Source organism: Syngnathus typhle, linkage group LG16 (genome assembly GCF_033458585.1).
Source record: "Syngnathus typhle isolate RoL2023-S1 ecotype Sweden linkage group LG16, RoL_Styp_1.0, whole genome shotgun sequence".
Classification (NCBI taxonomy): domain Eukaryota; kingdom Metazoa; phylum Chordata; class Actinopteri; order Syngnathiformes; family Syngnathidae; genus Syngnathus; species Syngnathus typhle.
This window is the reverse complement of record NC_083753.1, coordinates 8,626,533-8,643,197: the sequence shown is the minus strand read 5'-3', so window position 1 is coordinate 8,643,197 and position 16,665 is coordinate 8,626,533. Positions and strand designations below refer to the sequence as shown.

General features: G+C 40.7%; 1 protein-coding gene across 1 annotated transcript; it reads right to left on the bottom strand.

Moving 5' to 3' along the window:
* Positions 1-1,206: 1,206 nt before the first annotated feature.
* On the bottom strand, positions 1,207-5,116 carry LOC133169743 (protein TUNAR-like). The gene is made up of 2 exons (XM_061302173.1): positions 4,964-5,116; positions 1,207-2,441 (listed from the first exon to the last, which is right to left on the bottom strand). Exons 1-2 carry the CDS (start codon positions 4,991-4,993, stop codon positions 2,256-2,258), a joined length of 216 nt encoding a protein of 71 aa, XP_061158157.1. The 5' UTR covers positions 4,994-5,116; the 3' UTR covers positions 1,207-2,255.
* Between the last annotated feature and the right edge of the window lie 11,549 nt (positions 5,117-16,665).

The following is a 16,665-nucleotide window of genomic DNA, read 5'->3' as shown; positions in this document are numbered from 1 at the left end:
TGTCACGTCGCTAGCCTAAGGACTGCCTGTAATTAAAATGTGAAACCATTTAATTAAACTGTCTATTAATGAAGTAGCATCTTGGTGACTTTGACAGATTGATTAATTCATTTATTTTACATTGTATGACATTGTTCGTGACACTCTTGACTAACATTGAACTTTGTGCGACACAGTGTCACAAACTAATAGGCCATTAAACAAAAGGCCATTTAACAAGCCCCTAAATAAATGAGTGTAACCAAATAAAAAATTAATTGAATTAAAATCACATTAATAAGTAATACAAGCTGTCTGATTAAAAAAAAAAAAAGATGAAGCCTTTCATGACTAAATTAGCCATGAAAGAAATGATAGCAACAAGATACGAGTCGGGTTTTTTTTCCAATAAATATTCCAAATCGTGTTTATAATGAGTTGCTGATCCGCATTTGAATTCTGCAGGTTGTAGCTGACAGTGATTTTGAAGGGTGCGCCTGCTGAGTCCAGGTGAAACAGAGTTTAAAGCCAGCTGAAGGGCATGCGGGAACTCAAGCAGCTGGGGTGCCTCCAATACCCTTTTGATGCTAATTTGCACTGTTAAAAAAGAAAAAATCTCCACCAAAAGGTGTTAACAGAGAGTATCATTCTGACTTAAACAGTGTGTGACCTTAAAATGAAAAAGTACAAAAATAGGAAAAAGTTAAAAAAAGTCAATTTATTCAAAGAGATTTGGTTTGTGTTTCAGTGCTGTCGCGCCATCCGGCTTCATCCTGCAGACGGATTTGCAGCTCAGTAGAGAAATACGTCACTCTAGATATGCTGTAAGTCTTTCAGCTCTGGTTTCCTCCTCCATCTTGTCATCTTGCATACGTGTCACACTTTGAATTATTATTTTTTTGTGTTCTTTTCAATGCACAAACGGTACAATAGTTTGAAAACCCGTAGAAAATAATGTTTATGAAGCAGGGGCGTAGCTAGAAGGTTTTCACACCAGTGAGGGGTGGCCCAAGCATTATTTTATTAATCATTCCCGGTGGTTATTTTTTATCATTTAACAAGTGATATTCGCATGTGTTATTTTGGTCAAAATGAGAAAGGCTTGCAAGGTTTTTATGAATAATCATAACAAGCAAAGATCCATCCTTGTACACCAACATCACTTTATTACTTGGATGTTTTATTTTACAAAAAGATTGCAGTATGAAAAAAAACCAACAACCTTACATTTGGAAATTACAAGTCAAGGAGTGTCATTGGAGATTGCACTTCAACAGCTGAATCGTGTCAATACATTTCAGAAAGATAGCTTCATCACACATAATCAACACTGGCGATAATGAGGGATACATTCGGGATTCTCTGTGTGCTTAATAGGCCTTCCTTTTTTTCCCCCCAACAGAAATCTGTCATTGATCCGCGTTCGGGGCGTGCAGTCCCCACGGTGGTCGGATGAGGATGCAGCTTTATCAGTAGGTATCGTTTCACTTTCCCGTTTGCTCTAATTTTGCCTCCTTCCTCGAGAAGGTGATAGTGAGACGCCACAAGGTCTCAGGCACTTTTTGAAGTCATGAGGTTAATCCACAATGTAGTCTTGATGATCATTTCTAGTTATATAAAAAAATTAGACAATAAATTAGTTGTTGACTAGAATACTAGAACGAAAAACTCATGCATTGCCCCCTGCTTGTCAAAATCAGATGATCCGATTTTGTTGGCTTTAATGCTTCAGGCTATTTGGGTTGTTGACATTAGGGATGGGCAAAAAAATTCAATCAATTATTGAATCTGATGAATGCTGGACTACTTGACTTCAAGTAGTTTGCTATCTGAAAGAGGAGGAGAAAGAATGGCCTTTAATTATTTCAGCACATTAAACTGACACCGATTTTACACACACACCAGCCACACACATTTTTCCTGAAGAATAATATAAAGAAACTTTAATTGAACAGATCTCAGGTTTTATTAAGAAACACACCTCTAGAAAAACTCACATTGTTCATTCCGCAAAAATAAGTCTGAATTGCGTATTTACGACGGTATAGTCTTATAAAAGGCTTTTTCCAAAAGTCCTTGAAGTCCTTTGTGATCCATGTGACGAGGGCAGCTGCACTTTAAAGTTAGCATAAGCCTCGTGCGGTCGGTACAAGCGAGCCCGTATTCAGATTTGCACATCCACTGCACGGTCTTGGATCCCATTCCATCCCGTTCCTGTCTTTGGTCCGCCTCTGTCGTCCTCCGGTCTTCATGACTCTTGTTGGTATCGAACGCCTCTACAGCGTGGTGTAGATGTAGACAAAGATGATGACCAGTAAGTTAAGAATGGTCCCGATGATGCCCAACATGGCCAAGATGGTCTCCTCTTTGCTTTCTTTGTCTTGGCTTCCCCTTTCCTCATCACTGTAGACCGAGTTGATCATTTTCCCTGGATGCATCTGGAGTTTACGTCTCACACCTGTCTGGATCGAACACAGAAATTCATGATAGATTTTGAAAGTCGAGGCAAGCTTGGACTTGGGCTTCAAGTGGAGCAGAGTCACTACCAAGTCTGTACATTTCCAGCCTAAGGGGTGAATAAGCTACATTTGGATTAAACAAGTTGTTTTCTTTTTGTCGTCGAACAGAAATAATAAACCCGGGCCCCCACACCGCTATATCCCCCCCCCCGAATCTGTAAACGGTAAATAAATAATTTCAGTCATCTTGCTTCTCGCACGTTGCGTCGCTGCCATCGTGTTTTATTCACGACGGCGAGAAATATTTTCCCATCAAAAATAAATTACGTGGAGGCGTTTTTGTTCTTTAATAGAATATCAGCCATCTGCTTCATTCCAAGCGCACGGCGATGAAACATTCATTGTCTTTGCGTGTCGGTCAAAGTGGTTGGAAATAGCAGGTTATCGGATTCGCCTGCATCTGTTGCCGTTAAAATCGAGTTTCAACTAGTTTGGGTGTAGTTTTTGGAGCCTGCGGTGAGTAGCAGTAGTATGTTTATTTATTTTTTGGTATAACCCCTCTGGCGCAGCAGCTTGTGCAAGCTGGCATCCAAAAGCTCTCAGGAGAAAGGTGTTTTCTTTTTGCAGGTCAGTGGGTTGCACATGACGACTCGCGACGGCAAAAGCTTGTAGACACAAAATAGAATTCTTGACCGGATTTGGAAATCTTGTAGGTGTAACACGTATGACTGCATTCTAAAATGATATCACATACATTTAAGTATGAACTTAATATTATCCCCTGATAAGAAAACCTCTCTTCTTTATTGCTATACGCAGAGAAAAGATCCTTTTCCCTTTCCCAATGGCTCCGATGGATTTGTTATTTGACTTTGCCCCCACCCCATCCGGAAGAAGTACAGATGATTCTGTTATCTCTCGCTATCGATTGCTCCTGCTAGTCATCAGCTCGTTTGAACACTTTCACGCCTGATAAATCCGGGTTGTGCTTGTCAAGGCCGCTCAGCAGTCCAACCTTTTTCTTTTCCCCTGAGTTATTATCCTTGCGAATTCGGGCTCGCACCTGCGTAGCAACAAGCCCGCAGGCATTACAAACAAAAACACAAGATATAAATATAAAACATAAAAAAAAAAAAGGGCAGACAGAAGAAGTGACGCCAGATAACAAATCCCAACACTCCTGCCGGCTTGCGCCTAATAGACGCGAACATCCGCAGATCAGTGGAGAGTGAAACGGTTTGCCACGCGAATAATCGGCAACATGTCAAACAAGGGCGCCAGATGCTAACGCGCTCCGACAAGGCACGCTCGCTTTTGGCGTGGCGGAATGCGCATGCAGGTGCACGCCCACCGCCACACACTCGAAGATTAGAAAGCGTCTCGCGCTGTCAACCGGAAGGACGATCCGGTTTCTTTTCGGCCTTTGACGGAATGACATTGTTGTGTTTACGCTGTTCAAACTGAAAATATCTCAAAACAGGTTATCATGTCAAACTTAGAGTATATTTGAATATTTCCACTAAGAAGCCAGGCTAAACTCTAAACTAACAAAAATTGTCAGTCAAGAAGCCTCATAGATTGACAAAAAATGGGCCTAAAGTTTCAAACTGATGGAGTATAGCGCCAACTACTGCCCAGGAGGAGTTACTCCATATCGGATTTTTTTTTGTGTGCTTTCCGTATGGTATCAGGAGCCTCCATTTTAAAATAAGGCCAGTATCGACTCAATATCAACCACAAGTATCGTTCTCACCCCACCCTAGTTATTAATCTTTTCTTTTTTGTACTGTGAGTTAGAGAGTCATCAAAAGGTAATTGCTTTCTTTTACACAATGCAAAGTTGAGTAGTTAATAGCAATGGAAACGGGCAGAGGGGTTTTAATTAGCCAATTTGGTTTCCTCATTTTATCTGGGCAGCACAGAGGACGGGTTGGTAGCCCATCTGAGGTTCAGGGTTCAAATCTCGGCCACGACCTCCCTGCATGGAGTCTGCATTTTCTCGCTATTAGTTATTTAATTTACCACGGCTGTCTCTGCATTTCCAAAGTTAAGAATTTTCCCCAAAAATCTGATTTTTCAAATGTAAAGAAAAAAAAGAAAAAAAGAAAAAAGTTTGGGTTGCTTCTGGGGGTTTAACAATAAGGCGCTCGAAGGGTCCATGCAACCAGAATTTTCGAAATACCTCTCACTATGATGTAATGTCTGATAAGTGTGTCGTAATGCATTGGATCAAAAAGCTTCTAAGGGTCAAGCCTGAAATAAATAAAAAATGCACGGCTGAATAAATCCACTCAAAAGAAGCCAGCATGTTGCCGAGGGTCAGACGTCAATTAGTCAGCGTTGGCTTTCCGCAAAAGCCACTTTAACTTGTTAAGATCATGCATGATATGACTGGTACCACCCGGAGCGCCTTTTCTGACCATCACCATTAATTATTCACCCCCCCCCCGCCTGCTCTCTATATTTCTTTTACAAATTAGCCATAACCACACGTCACATAAATTTAGACTGTTAAATTTGCTTACCTTGCAAAATATCAGGAATAAAATGGACATGCTGGAGGTAGATGCTTCCCAGGAGTACACAGACAACTAAAGTGACGGCGGCACCGGGCGGGGGTCACTTGTCGTCCGAGTGCTCCACTTGAATGTTCATCTCTCAACTTGCCGTGGCTTGAAAGCGCAGATTCTTTGTGGTCTTCTTGTCTGGGTGGAAGGATGTTGTCAAGTTGAAGATTGGATGATGTGCTGATGTGGGCGGGAGCGAGAGAGTGGAGATATGGCATCCGTCTTTCCTCTCACTTCTGCAAACAGACAAACAAACAAAACAATGGCCCCCCCAAAAAAACAAACAATTGGTCTGCATGCCCTGCCTTGCGAATGACTTTTCGGATCAAACTTATTTTTTTGAAGCGACTTTAGTCAGGAGTGCCGCGAAGGGCACCCGTCACCTTGCGCTGCTTTCAGACAAGAGGCATCCCCCTACTCACTCCCTTTCCCTCGCTTTCTTACTCCCTCAACCCCCCCCCCCCACATATTAATGCAGCTACGGTTGCCTGGCAACGCACTCGAGGGAGTCACACACACACACACCCACGCACACACACTCGCACAGCCTGGCGACAAGAAGCGATTGTGACAGAGGCCAGGATGAGGGCCGACGGTCTCCTCTGGTATGTTTGGAGGACTTGTGTGTGTGTGTGTGTTACACTTATAATTAGGACTATCCAAGTTGAAAAAATCTAATTGCAATAGACCCCCCCCCCCTTCCCCATATTACAATTACAATTTAATATAAATTTTTTCAAAGTAATCTGTATTACAATAAACAATATGTTTTTGTCTTTTACGTTAGGCTTATGCTAAATTAAAAGCAAATAAACTACGTTAATTGTTTTTTTGTTTTTTTTAATAGTCGTTTCAAGTTCTTGAGCTACTTCTGTATCGTGGGAATTGTTATCGCAAGCAAAATATTTCCATAATTTAATTTTTTTCCTCACATCGATTCCGATAGCCGCAATGTCCACTGTTTATTAGCTGGCTAGCGCCATCTTTTACAAGGCGATGAAGCACTAGGACAAATCGTCCGTCCTTTGCCTCACGTCACCTCTGCCAGACTAAAGGACGCCGGCTTTCAGTGTTTGTCTCCCAAGAAGAAGAAATGACTCACACACAGAGGACAGACTGAACATTTCTCATTTTAAGACACTTCCACGCCTTGAATATTTATTCTTCTTTATCAGCTCTCGGTAAACTTAATCGTAGCTTCTTCCGGGAGAATCTAATAACATCCAATACGAGTGTTGGATCATATTCTGCCTTAACGGAGCTTTCTTGGTATTTGCAAAGACATGTTTGGCTTTTGTGTTGAATCTCGGAGAAGTTTTGTTGTGCTCTCAGACTGGTTGAATATTATTTTGAATCGTGAGGCACGAAGCAGGAAATACATTGGTCCATACGGAATCAAAGATTTGCTATTCATCTTGAAATTTCCAGCCCAATATCCCAACAACAAAGCTTACACCTATAGTAAAATCCATTTCCCAGACACAAATGTGATCAGAATATTAAAGCACACAAATACATTTTAAATTATGGCCAGAACATAAAACATTCCTTTGACCAATATTCCATTATAGGCGAGCGTTTTGTTGCTCGCAGATATGTTTGAAACGTCAAAGCGGTGACAACAAGGCCGGGCGCCGCTTTGTGCCTCAAATGACCTGCATAGTCCAACAATAAAAATGGAAATGTATAAGGACGATTCCACCCCGCCAAGTGGACGCCGCTGGTGTGCATAATGCGATGCGTCACCCTGTCACTTCTTGCAAGGACGTTTTTAATAATTAATCTGGGTTGCCATCAAAATTTGTAAACAAATCTGCGCAGAATATCGTGACGCGTTTATTTGAGGATACAATGAAAATGAATATCGGGGCAAAATATCACAATTGCAGCATCACCATTTTTCATATGATTTCCTCCTGTGACAAGTTTGAGTTCTGCATTCATATGCAATTAATCCAATTAATTTGCCGTCACAGAAACAAAAAGTGTCAAAAGTGCTTCACAAAACATTTTAGTTTGATTAATTGCAAAGGATGAACTTGCCAACCTTTTGTGAGCTAAGTGGAACTAGTACACATCTTTTTGCACAAATTTCAACCAAGGATTGTCTGAGCAACCCAAATGAATGATGTAATGGGCAAGGAACACACACCTGCTCTTTTTTGGTGTGTGTCGGGCCGACCGTCCTTTTCTCATTCGTCCTTCAGAGTACCGCCGCCCTTTTAAATAATGATCAAGGCTGTAAAGTTTAGCACAGTGAACCTTCTTGTATTTCTATTCAACCAACAGTCCTTGAGTAAGGACTCGAACCTACCTTTGTTGCAGGAATACGTTTCAGATCCACCATAAGTAGGTGAAAACTTGAAATATTAATAAAAAAAACTTTTTTTAAATGAAGATTTTGGAGATGACTTGATAGTTGGAGATAAAGCACGGTCCAATGGCACGATACCATTCATCCTAATTAGCCAAGAAAATGATGGCAGGAGACTGATAAGAATTTATTAAAAAAAAAATAATAATAATTAAATAAGACACAGTTTCAAATATTTTTTTTATTTCCGTGCTGCCGTGAGACGGATGATCTTCTATCGTAGGCCGGACAGTGTAAAAGCATTCCAGAGGACGCTTCGCTCGGAAAGGGAAGCTGAGGAATCTAAAAGACGGGAGCCCAAGGAAAGCCATTAAAGATTGACTTTTGATTGAGGTGTCCTCAAATCTGATTGAATAAAAAACAAAAATAGAATTGCTGGACACACTGAAAAGGCAAATTTACTCTGAACGACTTGATGTAATGCTTTTAGGCTTGATTGGCTAATGCTTGCAGCGGGCAAGTCAAGACCAGACATTTTTATTTTTAAATTAAATTACAATTATTAAATGTGTAGCTCGGTAATCGAATAAGACACCACATGTGTACTGGAAGTCAAATTTGACCTCAGTTCCGCATTTTAGCAGTCCGTCATATCTGCCTTCAAGTGCATGAACGTTTTTACCAAAGTCTTACAGACTTCCATGTTTAATGAGTTAAGCGGCTAAAAAGACGAGATGCTACTTGTCACCAGGATGTTATAGCTCCACTGAAAACCGAAATGACAGCTGTCTGTCATTCCTTCCCTGAAATGCTCAATTAACCCTTCTCAAGCGCCGGCGTCCATTGGCACCCGCGTGGCGAGGACGCGAGGCACGATGCATCTCCGATAATGAGGCTCCATGAAACGCTGGCACGTTCCCCCGCATCTCTAGAGATCTATTGTGCCGGGAAAAAGACCCCGGCGGCTGTGAAAACTAATGAGCGCTTTAAGGCGTTTTTAACATGAAGGTGTGCGAGACGATCTGGATTTGAGGCAAGCTACGGCTACCTCATAAAAGAAAATGTTGCCTCAAACTCTAATGCATTCAAATGTATTCTATTTGGTGAAAAGCACAAACAAAAAGAGAAGTTTTGATTCTCGGCTTGTTCGCGATTCAGACGAAGGGTCTCGGGGAGCATCTTTTGTTCCATGCGACACTCGGACGTGCTTATTAGCTTGTGTAAACAACACCTGCAATGTTTGTTCTTGTATAAAACAAATGTGATCTCTAGGCGTCGTCAGTTTATGTAAGAAGTCAATTAAACCGCAATTCTTCTGTATGGACATACAGAGATACTGAAATGTATATATTTTTTTAGATAAACCCAAAAAGCTCATAAGAGGACATTTAGGCTATATTTAATTTTCATTAGTTGTATAAAATGATGACTTAGCATTTATTTATTTATTTTAAATCATCAATTCTATTTTGTGACAAAATGTTTTTTTTGTTACTTAAAATAACTTTTGTGTAGGCTGGAACTCCATCTCTCCACCTTAACAATATGCAGACAGCCCGGAGACAAGGTTGCGATGTCATGTATTGTTCAAGAAAATATATTCATGTCTATAATTTAAGTGCTTTAAGCATTTATTACTTTTGTTTTTGTATAATTAATTCAATAAGGCTTCATATACATATCTCTTCTGGCACTTTTATTTTTTATTATCCTTGAATGTTAAATTCGGCATGGGAGGAGGTACAGGGTCAACTTTATTATAAAAAATTTTTTACTATAATATATTTTTTTTGCAGTTCTGTCTGATTTATTGGATGTTAAGCTTGAGTCAGTAAGTCAAAATTTCACTTGGGTCTAAAAAAAAAAAAAAATTCTTCATATCCAAATTACTTACATCAAAAGATCACTGACATCGAAAGAGTAATAACGCAATAAAAGAACGCGGGATAGTTTCTCTATGACAACCGCTTTGATATATTTCATAACAAAAATTGTTTTGACTAAATGGCCTCATTATGGAAAATACATCCGCGCAGAATCGTGCAATCTCGGGCTCAACTGATGGAAACAGATGACAATGTGTTGCAAATAACCCTCGCTGATGAATCACTGTTGATTAATAGAAATGAGCAGTCCTCGCTTTCTTTCCTCTCTCTCGTTTTCGCTCTGTGGATGGAACAGAAGGTGCTAGCAATAAATCATGTGTGGCATACCAAAACATAACCGCCGCTCAGCTCAGGGCTACTCAAGATGGAGACGTCGGGAAGTCCGCGTCCTGCCCCTTTTAAAGCTCCCCAAAAATATCAATTCGCTTATCGAGCTCATCGCCCCCCCCTCCCATTTCTTCCGTGTCCGTCGCCTACAAAGACACCCCCCTCCCATCCTGATGCAATAAAAAGTCTCCTTCCCAGCTAATAAATAAGAAACCTAATAACGAAGGACACAACTGCATTAGTCCTCGACATCAAATGATTATCACGCCTCCAACACAACACGACTTGGCCAAGTAGGACACGGTGAGAAATAGATCGTTATCTGACTGAACAAAAAAAAAAAGAGGGATGAGGCCTCCACTTCTGAGGGAAAATATCCCGCCTCTCTTTCATCCTTTAAATACGACCATGGATTCAGTCGCATCGTATGGATATTGACGTGAGGGATTTACCGATTTAGAAGGATTAAAAATGAATTAAGGATTCTCCACGATTCTTTTTTTGCACTCCGGGAAACAATACGTCAGGCATTAGCAATCGATGACGGTTAACTTTGGAGAGAGTTGGAGGCTGGTTCGTGGGATTTGATTCTATCATTACTCTTTTCAAGCTTCCTCCCCCCCCCCTGTGTTTGTTACACTTTCAGAATTTAGAAACATTCAATTTATTAAGGACTCCTTGAGAGGACTATACCCTCGGAGACCAAAATAACTTTGTCCATACTTGACGGAAATTTTTTAAATATGTTGGGACTGCTTCTGTTCAAGGATTCTGGTTGGTTTCGATCTTTATCATTTATAATTGAAATAATCGGACCCAAAGTTGTCGAGCACATACAACGGAAAGTCCAAGTTGGTATTGACCGCACTGCCGAATTGTCAAACACAAGAAGCGAGACTTACGCCGATATAAAGAAAATCAAGCATCCTTTTAATCTTCCCCTCTTGTGATTTGGAGGGTGGCCTCGGTTGCTCTTGTTCATCTTGGATAATAGTTTTCCAAAAGTCCAACAAAACCACCAGGGGTGTTTTTGAGGGGGGGGGAAGACGAGATCAAAGCAGAAGGCGCTCTCGCTTCCTTTGACCAGAATCACCGCGAGCTTCATCTGCCCCCCAAATAATATGACCGCAGCAGCCAATTAAAGCATCAAAGCAATTCGACTGGATTCCAGCCAACCCCTCTGAAAATGTTTTTGGCCTTTAATACGGCTCGCAAAAAAAAAAAGAAAATCTTAATTGGCTGAGTGAAGGTACACCAAGAGAGGCAATGTTGTCATTTTAATAAGTCTACTTTTAGCCAGCCACCAATTAAAACTCCCCAAAGAAGTCTCTGAAGACGATGCCCGCAAGGTAATGATTCAGTCCCTCGACTGCTGATAAGCTTTCGGCGTGTTGGCCAAAAAAATGCATGCTCACCATTTCTTGAAAAGGAATGTTTTAAGGAATTTCATAAACATATGAATTTCGTTGAGGAATCAAATTTCAACTTGCACTTCTGACTGCTTTTAGCCAAAGTTTTTTAGTTTCCTTCTTAGTCCAGTTTTGCAGCATTAGCATCGGCAACTCTTAATACGTCCCATTGAGTTTATATGCATCATCGATGGCGCCGCGTTATACATCTTCTCGGATGCTCGCCTTCTTAAGCTCCTCGATCTCATCAGCACATTTTGAGACTGTCCGGACAGTCTCGCTCCTCCCGCCTGTTTTCATAAAACTGCATTAGCAACAAGCTTTTGCTGTGTCAGCTTTATTTAGATTTGTAACAACTGCCATAGTTGTGGAGAGCACAAAACATCAAGGCGGAAAAATAACTTTTTGTGGTAGATGGATGCTTCCTCACTTAGCTGCTATTGTAACATTCCATAAGAAAAATTAATCCATGGGAATTTATTTACGTATTTATTCATCTAATATTTATTTTTATTATAATGTTCATACTTATTTATATATCTATTTGTTTATTTAGTTATTTATTTTATTCAATCAATAATTAATAGTCTTTGTTGTGTTGCACCCCAGTCCTACAGGTGGCAGTGTTGCCCATTACTTATGTTACCTAATAAAGAAGAAGCCATAATCTATGAGTGCGGCTTCACCGTCAATTCAAATTCCAGAGTTAGGAGAATCTGTCAGCCAGTAGCGAGAGCAAAAACTGCGATGAGACGACGGCCCTCATGAATGCCTCTTTGGATTGATATTGTCACCGTCGGTTACATGAACAGTTGAAGATCAGCAAATGTTCATCTGGCGCAGGCAGGGCCGCGCAGCCCCGGAGCGAGTCCAAGCATATGATGGAAGCGGCCGTCAATAAGAGTCAGCCAATTAAAATCACTCTTCATTTAAGTCCTGATCTCTATTGATCTGCCTTTCACTCCTCATCTGTCACGCCAGTCGACTGAGTGCCTTGAAGGCTCCCGGGCATGCTTGCGTTGATGTCTGAGTAGCGCTCTCGTAGCGGCCTCTCAGCAGAACCAGGTGGGCGGTTCCGCTCTGTTTTTACAGAGTGGGAGAGAAGTAGACTTCATTTGCATAAAGATTTGGAATGTAACCAGGAACATGCCTGATGTTGCTGCTGCTGTTGGAGATAGCAGGCGTCCAATATTAATCTTGGCGATCTGCTTTGACTTCCGATGTCATGATTTTCCTTTCAAATTAGCCTTGGCGGAGGTCCGCGCTCGACCAAGTTGGGTTCTATTAGCCCTTTCCCCGACGTTCTTTGTAGTGTTCCGCCTCAAATCTGTCCGTCACTATCTAAGAGGCTGCTACCAATGATCAGCATCGTGTGAAGGTCAAACAGGAGAAAGGCTTTTTCTTCTTCTTCTTCTCACAATCTTTCTTTCCCTCCTTCTCCAAAAGGAGGGGGTTGGTGGTCCTGACTTGACATGAATTGTAAATGAGCAGATAAAAAGTGTGGACGTGAGCTTCCATCTATAGTGCTCCTATTTTTTTTTTCCTCTCCGCCTCTTGTGTTTTTGCTTACTTTGATTTAATAGTGACTGGTAAGCATGTCTAAATATGAATAATTCCAACGCGTGCAGATACATTTCTCAAAGGCCTTGAACTGACATGGTCTTCCCCAGCGAGCACATGCTTCAACTTTCCGCTTCAGCACCTTTTGATAATAATCTGACCTCGACTTGACTCGAAGTTTGGGCTCGGCATCCCGAAGCCCGCCACCCCGCCTCTGAAAGGTTATTTTGTGACGACAACCCTCCTCTGATGTTGTTTTTCGACGGTTTCATCCTGGAGTGGAGCCATGTTTTGTGTTCTCAACAAATCCCCTCAGTTCACATTAAAAGCTGGCTCCAGATGCCACCTCTGCTCTCATCATCATCCGCTGATAAAGAGCTTCGCGTTAAAAGGTCACCTTGACAAGGTGAAAAGCTGCAAACATGAACACAACCACAAAAAAAAAAGGGATCCATCTTGTGCAAAAAACTGCCCTATCCCATTTTGGTTGACTATTCATGATCGGAGCTTGATGTTACCAAAGTACTCGCGTTCGTAATGCTAGCATTGTTAGCACTAATGCGACATAAAAGGTGTCCAGGGAGGTCTTCTGAAATTTGTGACGATTTACAATGCAGGTTAACTTTAGCCATCTCCTTCAAAGCGTTTAGGACAGAAGAAATATGTGAATGCTACTTGCGTTGTTATGCTAACTCCCCCCCCCCCCCCCCTTTAGCATTGTATATAACTTTTCCTCCGAGGTCTTTCGGTCTTCTAGGAGCCGGTCCATATTTATGACATTTAAAGCCAGATATAATTAAATATTTACAAAAAAGTGCGTAGTTGTGTTGTAGATGCGTTCCACAATAATAATTGACGATTCGAACGATGAACTGCCGTTATACTGTCGAGGTGTAACGACGTACATTGCGGCATAAATTAAAAAATGCTAATATGGAGGTTATTGCCTCACCATGGCAACAGTTTACCAGTCACCCGGTGGCATGTGGCAAGTGCCGATGTTCCAGGCACCACCTTGTTTAGTCAATGATTAATTACTGCACTGATGAGATGCGAAGGCGGTGAAAATGTCACAGGGGGACCCGCATCACGCCCGGGTACCAAGCACCAGCTGCTCGCTGCCTTTTTATGGAGTCAATCTGCCTGGGCCACATCATTCTGCATGTTGGAACTAAGAGCTAACTGTTTAGCTTAGCTTACTAGCACCACGGATAGCGACTAAGCCCCGTGTTACCAAGTTTGGTTGATGATTGTGCTGTGATTGGGCTGTAAGACTTTGGCATGTTGGAACTAGGAGCTAACTGCTTTAGCTTAGCTTACTAGCACCACGGATAGCGACTAAGCGCCGTGTTACCAAGTTTGGTTGATGATTGTGCTGTGATTGGGCTGTAAGACTTTGGCATGTTGGAACTAGGAGCTAACTGCTTTAGCTTAGCTTACTAGCACCATGGATAGCGACTAAGCCTTGTGTTAATAGAACCAAGTTACCATGTTGGTTGATTGTGCTGTGATTGATTTTGGAGTTTCGGGGTGTGGCTCAGTGAAATTGATCAGTTAATACAAAGGGGGAAAAAACCAAATGTGTGTTTCTCCAGCTAACTCAACAATCAATACGAACTTGCGGTAAGTGGCAATTATCAGGACGCCTTGATAACGCAGCAAACGAAGCTCCTCCCCTTTACGTTAAAGAAGTCTGCAGCAACCATTTGTAATCATAGAAGATGAACCGAAGAAAGGTATCAGTTGATGAAAAGCCCAAATGACAAAGCAAATATCCCAGATGAAAAGCTCCATTTAGCAAAATAAATGGAATTGATGCATAGGATGCCCAGTAGGGCAGAAAATAGTTAAACTGTGGCTTATTTGTATTAATCGTAAGATGTGCTGACAGCTTCGGCTGATCTTGTTTTTATTAGATGAAGTGATGTTTTTCTTTCTTTCTCTAATTAACTTGGGACAAAAACAGGAACAAATGTTTTTTTTTTTTTGGATGTACATGCCAGCTATGTTTTTTTTTTTAGCTCATAAAATAAATAGACCCCCCCCCTATATATATATTAATAATGACTGATCATTTCCTTCATTAATGAACTACTTCACATTTTGTGAACCAAAACCAAATGGAGCGTATGCTTTAAGTAAAAACAGAAGAACAAAAATTATGATTACAGATTTTTCTGTAACTTATTCCCTGCGTTAAATGCTGGCACACCGCTATAGGTTCTTGCCCATTTTGATGCGGTATAACTTTCCTGAATTCACATCAACGCCCACTTTTTGGAAATATGCAAACATCAGGCGCACACATGGCTGAACAAAGCAAAGCTGACACACACACAAACACACACACACACACACTAGTGATGTAAAGACACAGCACAATAAGGATTTAGCTGCTCATTGGTGCTGCAGGGAAGCAAAAGCGGGTTCGCTGCCCCAGTGGCTTGAGCTTGCTTGGGGATCAATGGTCATTAATCTTTCCAGAGAGGCTCCGGCTGCACTTTTTAGGAAGGAAAAAGATTGCTGATCCAAATATATAAGATGTCTGTCTGCGGGGAAGAAGCAATTTTGTCCAACTACTTCTGTTCTTTACACTGAGTATGTATTTTTAATTAATTTCTTTTTAATTTTATTTTTTTTATTTTTTTTTATTCTACATTTCACTTCTCAATGGTGTATTTTTTTTATGCTCTGGTGGTGGTAAGAAAAATTAACTATTGACAGTATGTTAAAGATTGCGCTTATAGATTGCAGTGATGCAATACGCCATCATATTAAAATGCTCCCATGTACTCTAGAACATCAATAAACCAGACATATCATTCCACCAAATATCCTAAAGGTAATTTCAACCCTCCTCCTCCCCCCCCAGCCAATTACCATGAAACCAACTAAGGAGCCAGGAAAAGACTTCCCAACTGCCGTGAAAACTATTTGAGCCACGGAACATAATGACTTCAACGTGTGCTTCAGTAGTTTAATGAATTTGCACATGTAATAATAATAATTAGCCTTGTATGTGACACCTACACAAGAACATAATTGATCATTTTGAAGTGTTGCAAATGGTATTTTAATGCTACTTTCATACCAATAGCAGGCAAAGACAACTATGATATACACTCAATAAAGTTAGGAGAAAAAAAATAATGGTAGGATGCAGTAAAAATATTACTGTGACCAAGTGGGGAATGAAAAATGATGATTAGAAGCAAATCTTTTTTTTTTTTCCGTCTTTTTTCTCCCATCCCTTGGTCAATAACACAAGGAAAGCCATCGAACAGATTTTTTTTCACATTGGACTCATTCGTCTCCAAGTGTAATTAACGCTACGCTGGAAATAAGAAAAGTGCCTTTTTTGCCTGTAGGCATGCATTTTTCTGGACCTAATAACTTTACTTTCATTACTTTTTTTTTTAATCAAGCAAAACATAATTTTTTTCTTTTATGGAAAAAAGGAAGACATTACTTTAAACAGGACAATATGGTGAAACAAAACCGCAAAAGAAAATCCTCCCATAAAATAAATGTCTCCAATGCACACAATAAAATAAATATACCTTAAATATTTCCCTTTTAAAGAAATGTAACGTCAAAAATCAGATTTTTAGGAACGATAGGATGCAGACAAGCACATTGCAGTTTTATTGATTATTATGCGATGCAAAACACCAATGGCCTTTCTTGTTATTAGTTTGACTGCCTCAAAATAACTTGACTGTTAAAAGATGAGTCTGCGACCAAATTGGCCAATGACACTTTGGGGCTCTTTGACCACTGCCCCCTAGTGGAGACCCTACCAAGGGGCAGGTTGCCCAACTCTTCATACCATATAAAAGAAAGTTTAGATTGATGGTTGGAAGTATCAGTTCCAGTATCATGCTAGAATAATATTCGCTTGCTTATAGAAGGGGGGGGCGGTGCTTAATTTTTTTTCTTTAAGGAAAAGAAATGGCATCTACTCCCATGCATGCGGACTGAGCAATAAATCACCGCGCAATTGTTGTCGTCATTTTCATGCATACAGCAACAACGCATCTTATGCGTCTGTGCGTAAACCTAATTAACCTTAACCATATTGTGTTGTTCCATCATAAAAAAAAAAAAAAATTCCCTCATTCAGCTTGTTTGAATAATTTTCACACAGTGGCGAGAGAAAAATAA

Coding starts and splice junctions, on each gene's coding strand:
- LOC133169743 (XM_061302173.1), bottom strand. CDS start 4,993: ATGTCCATTTTATTCCTGATATTTTGCAAG. Junction 2,442..4,963: donor TATTCCTGATATTTTGCAAG/GTAAGCAAATTT, acceptor TGTTCGATCCAG/ACAGGTGTGAGACGTAAACT.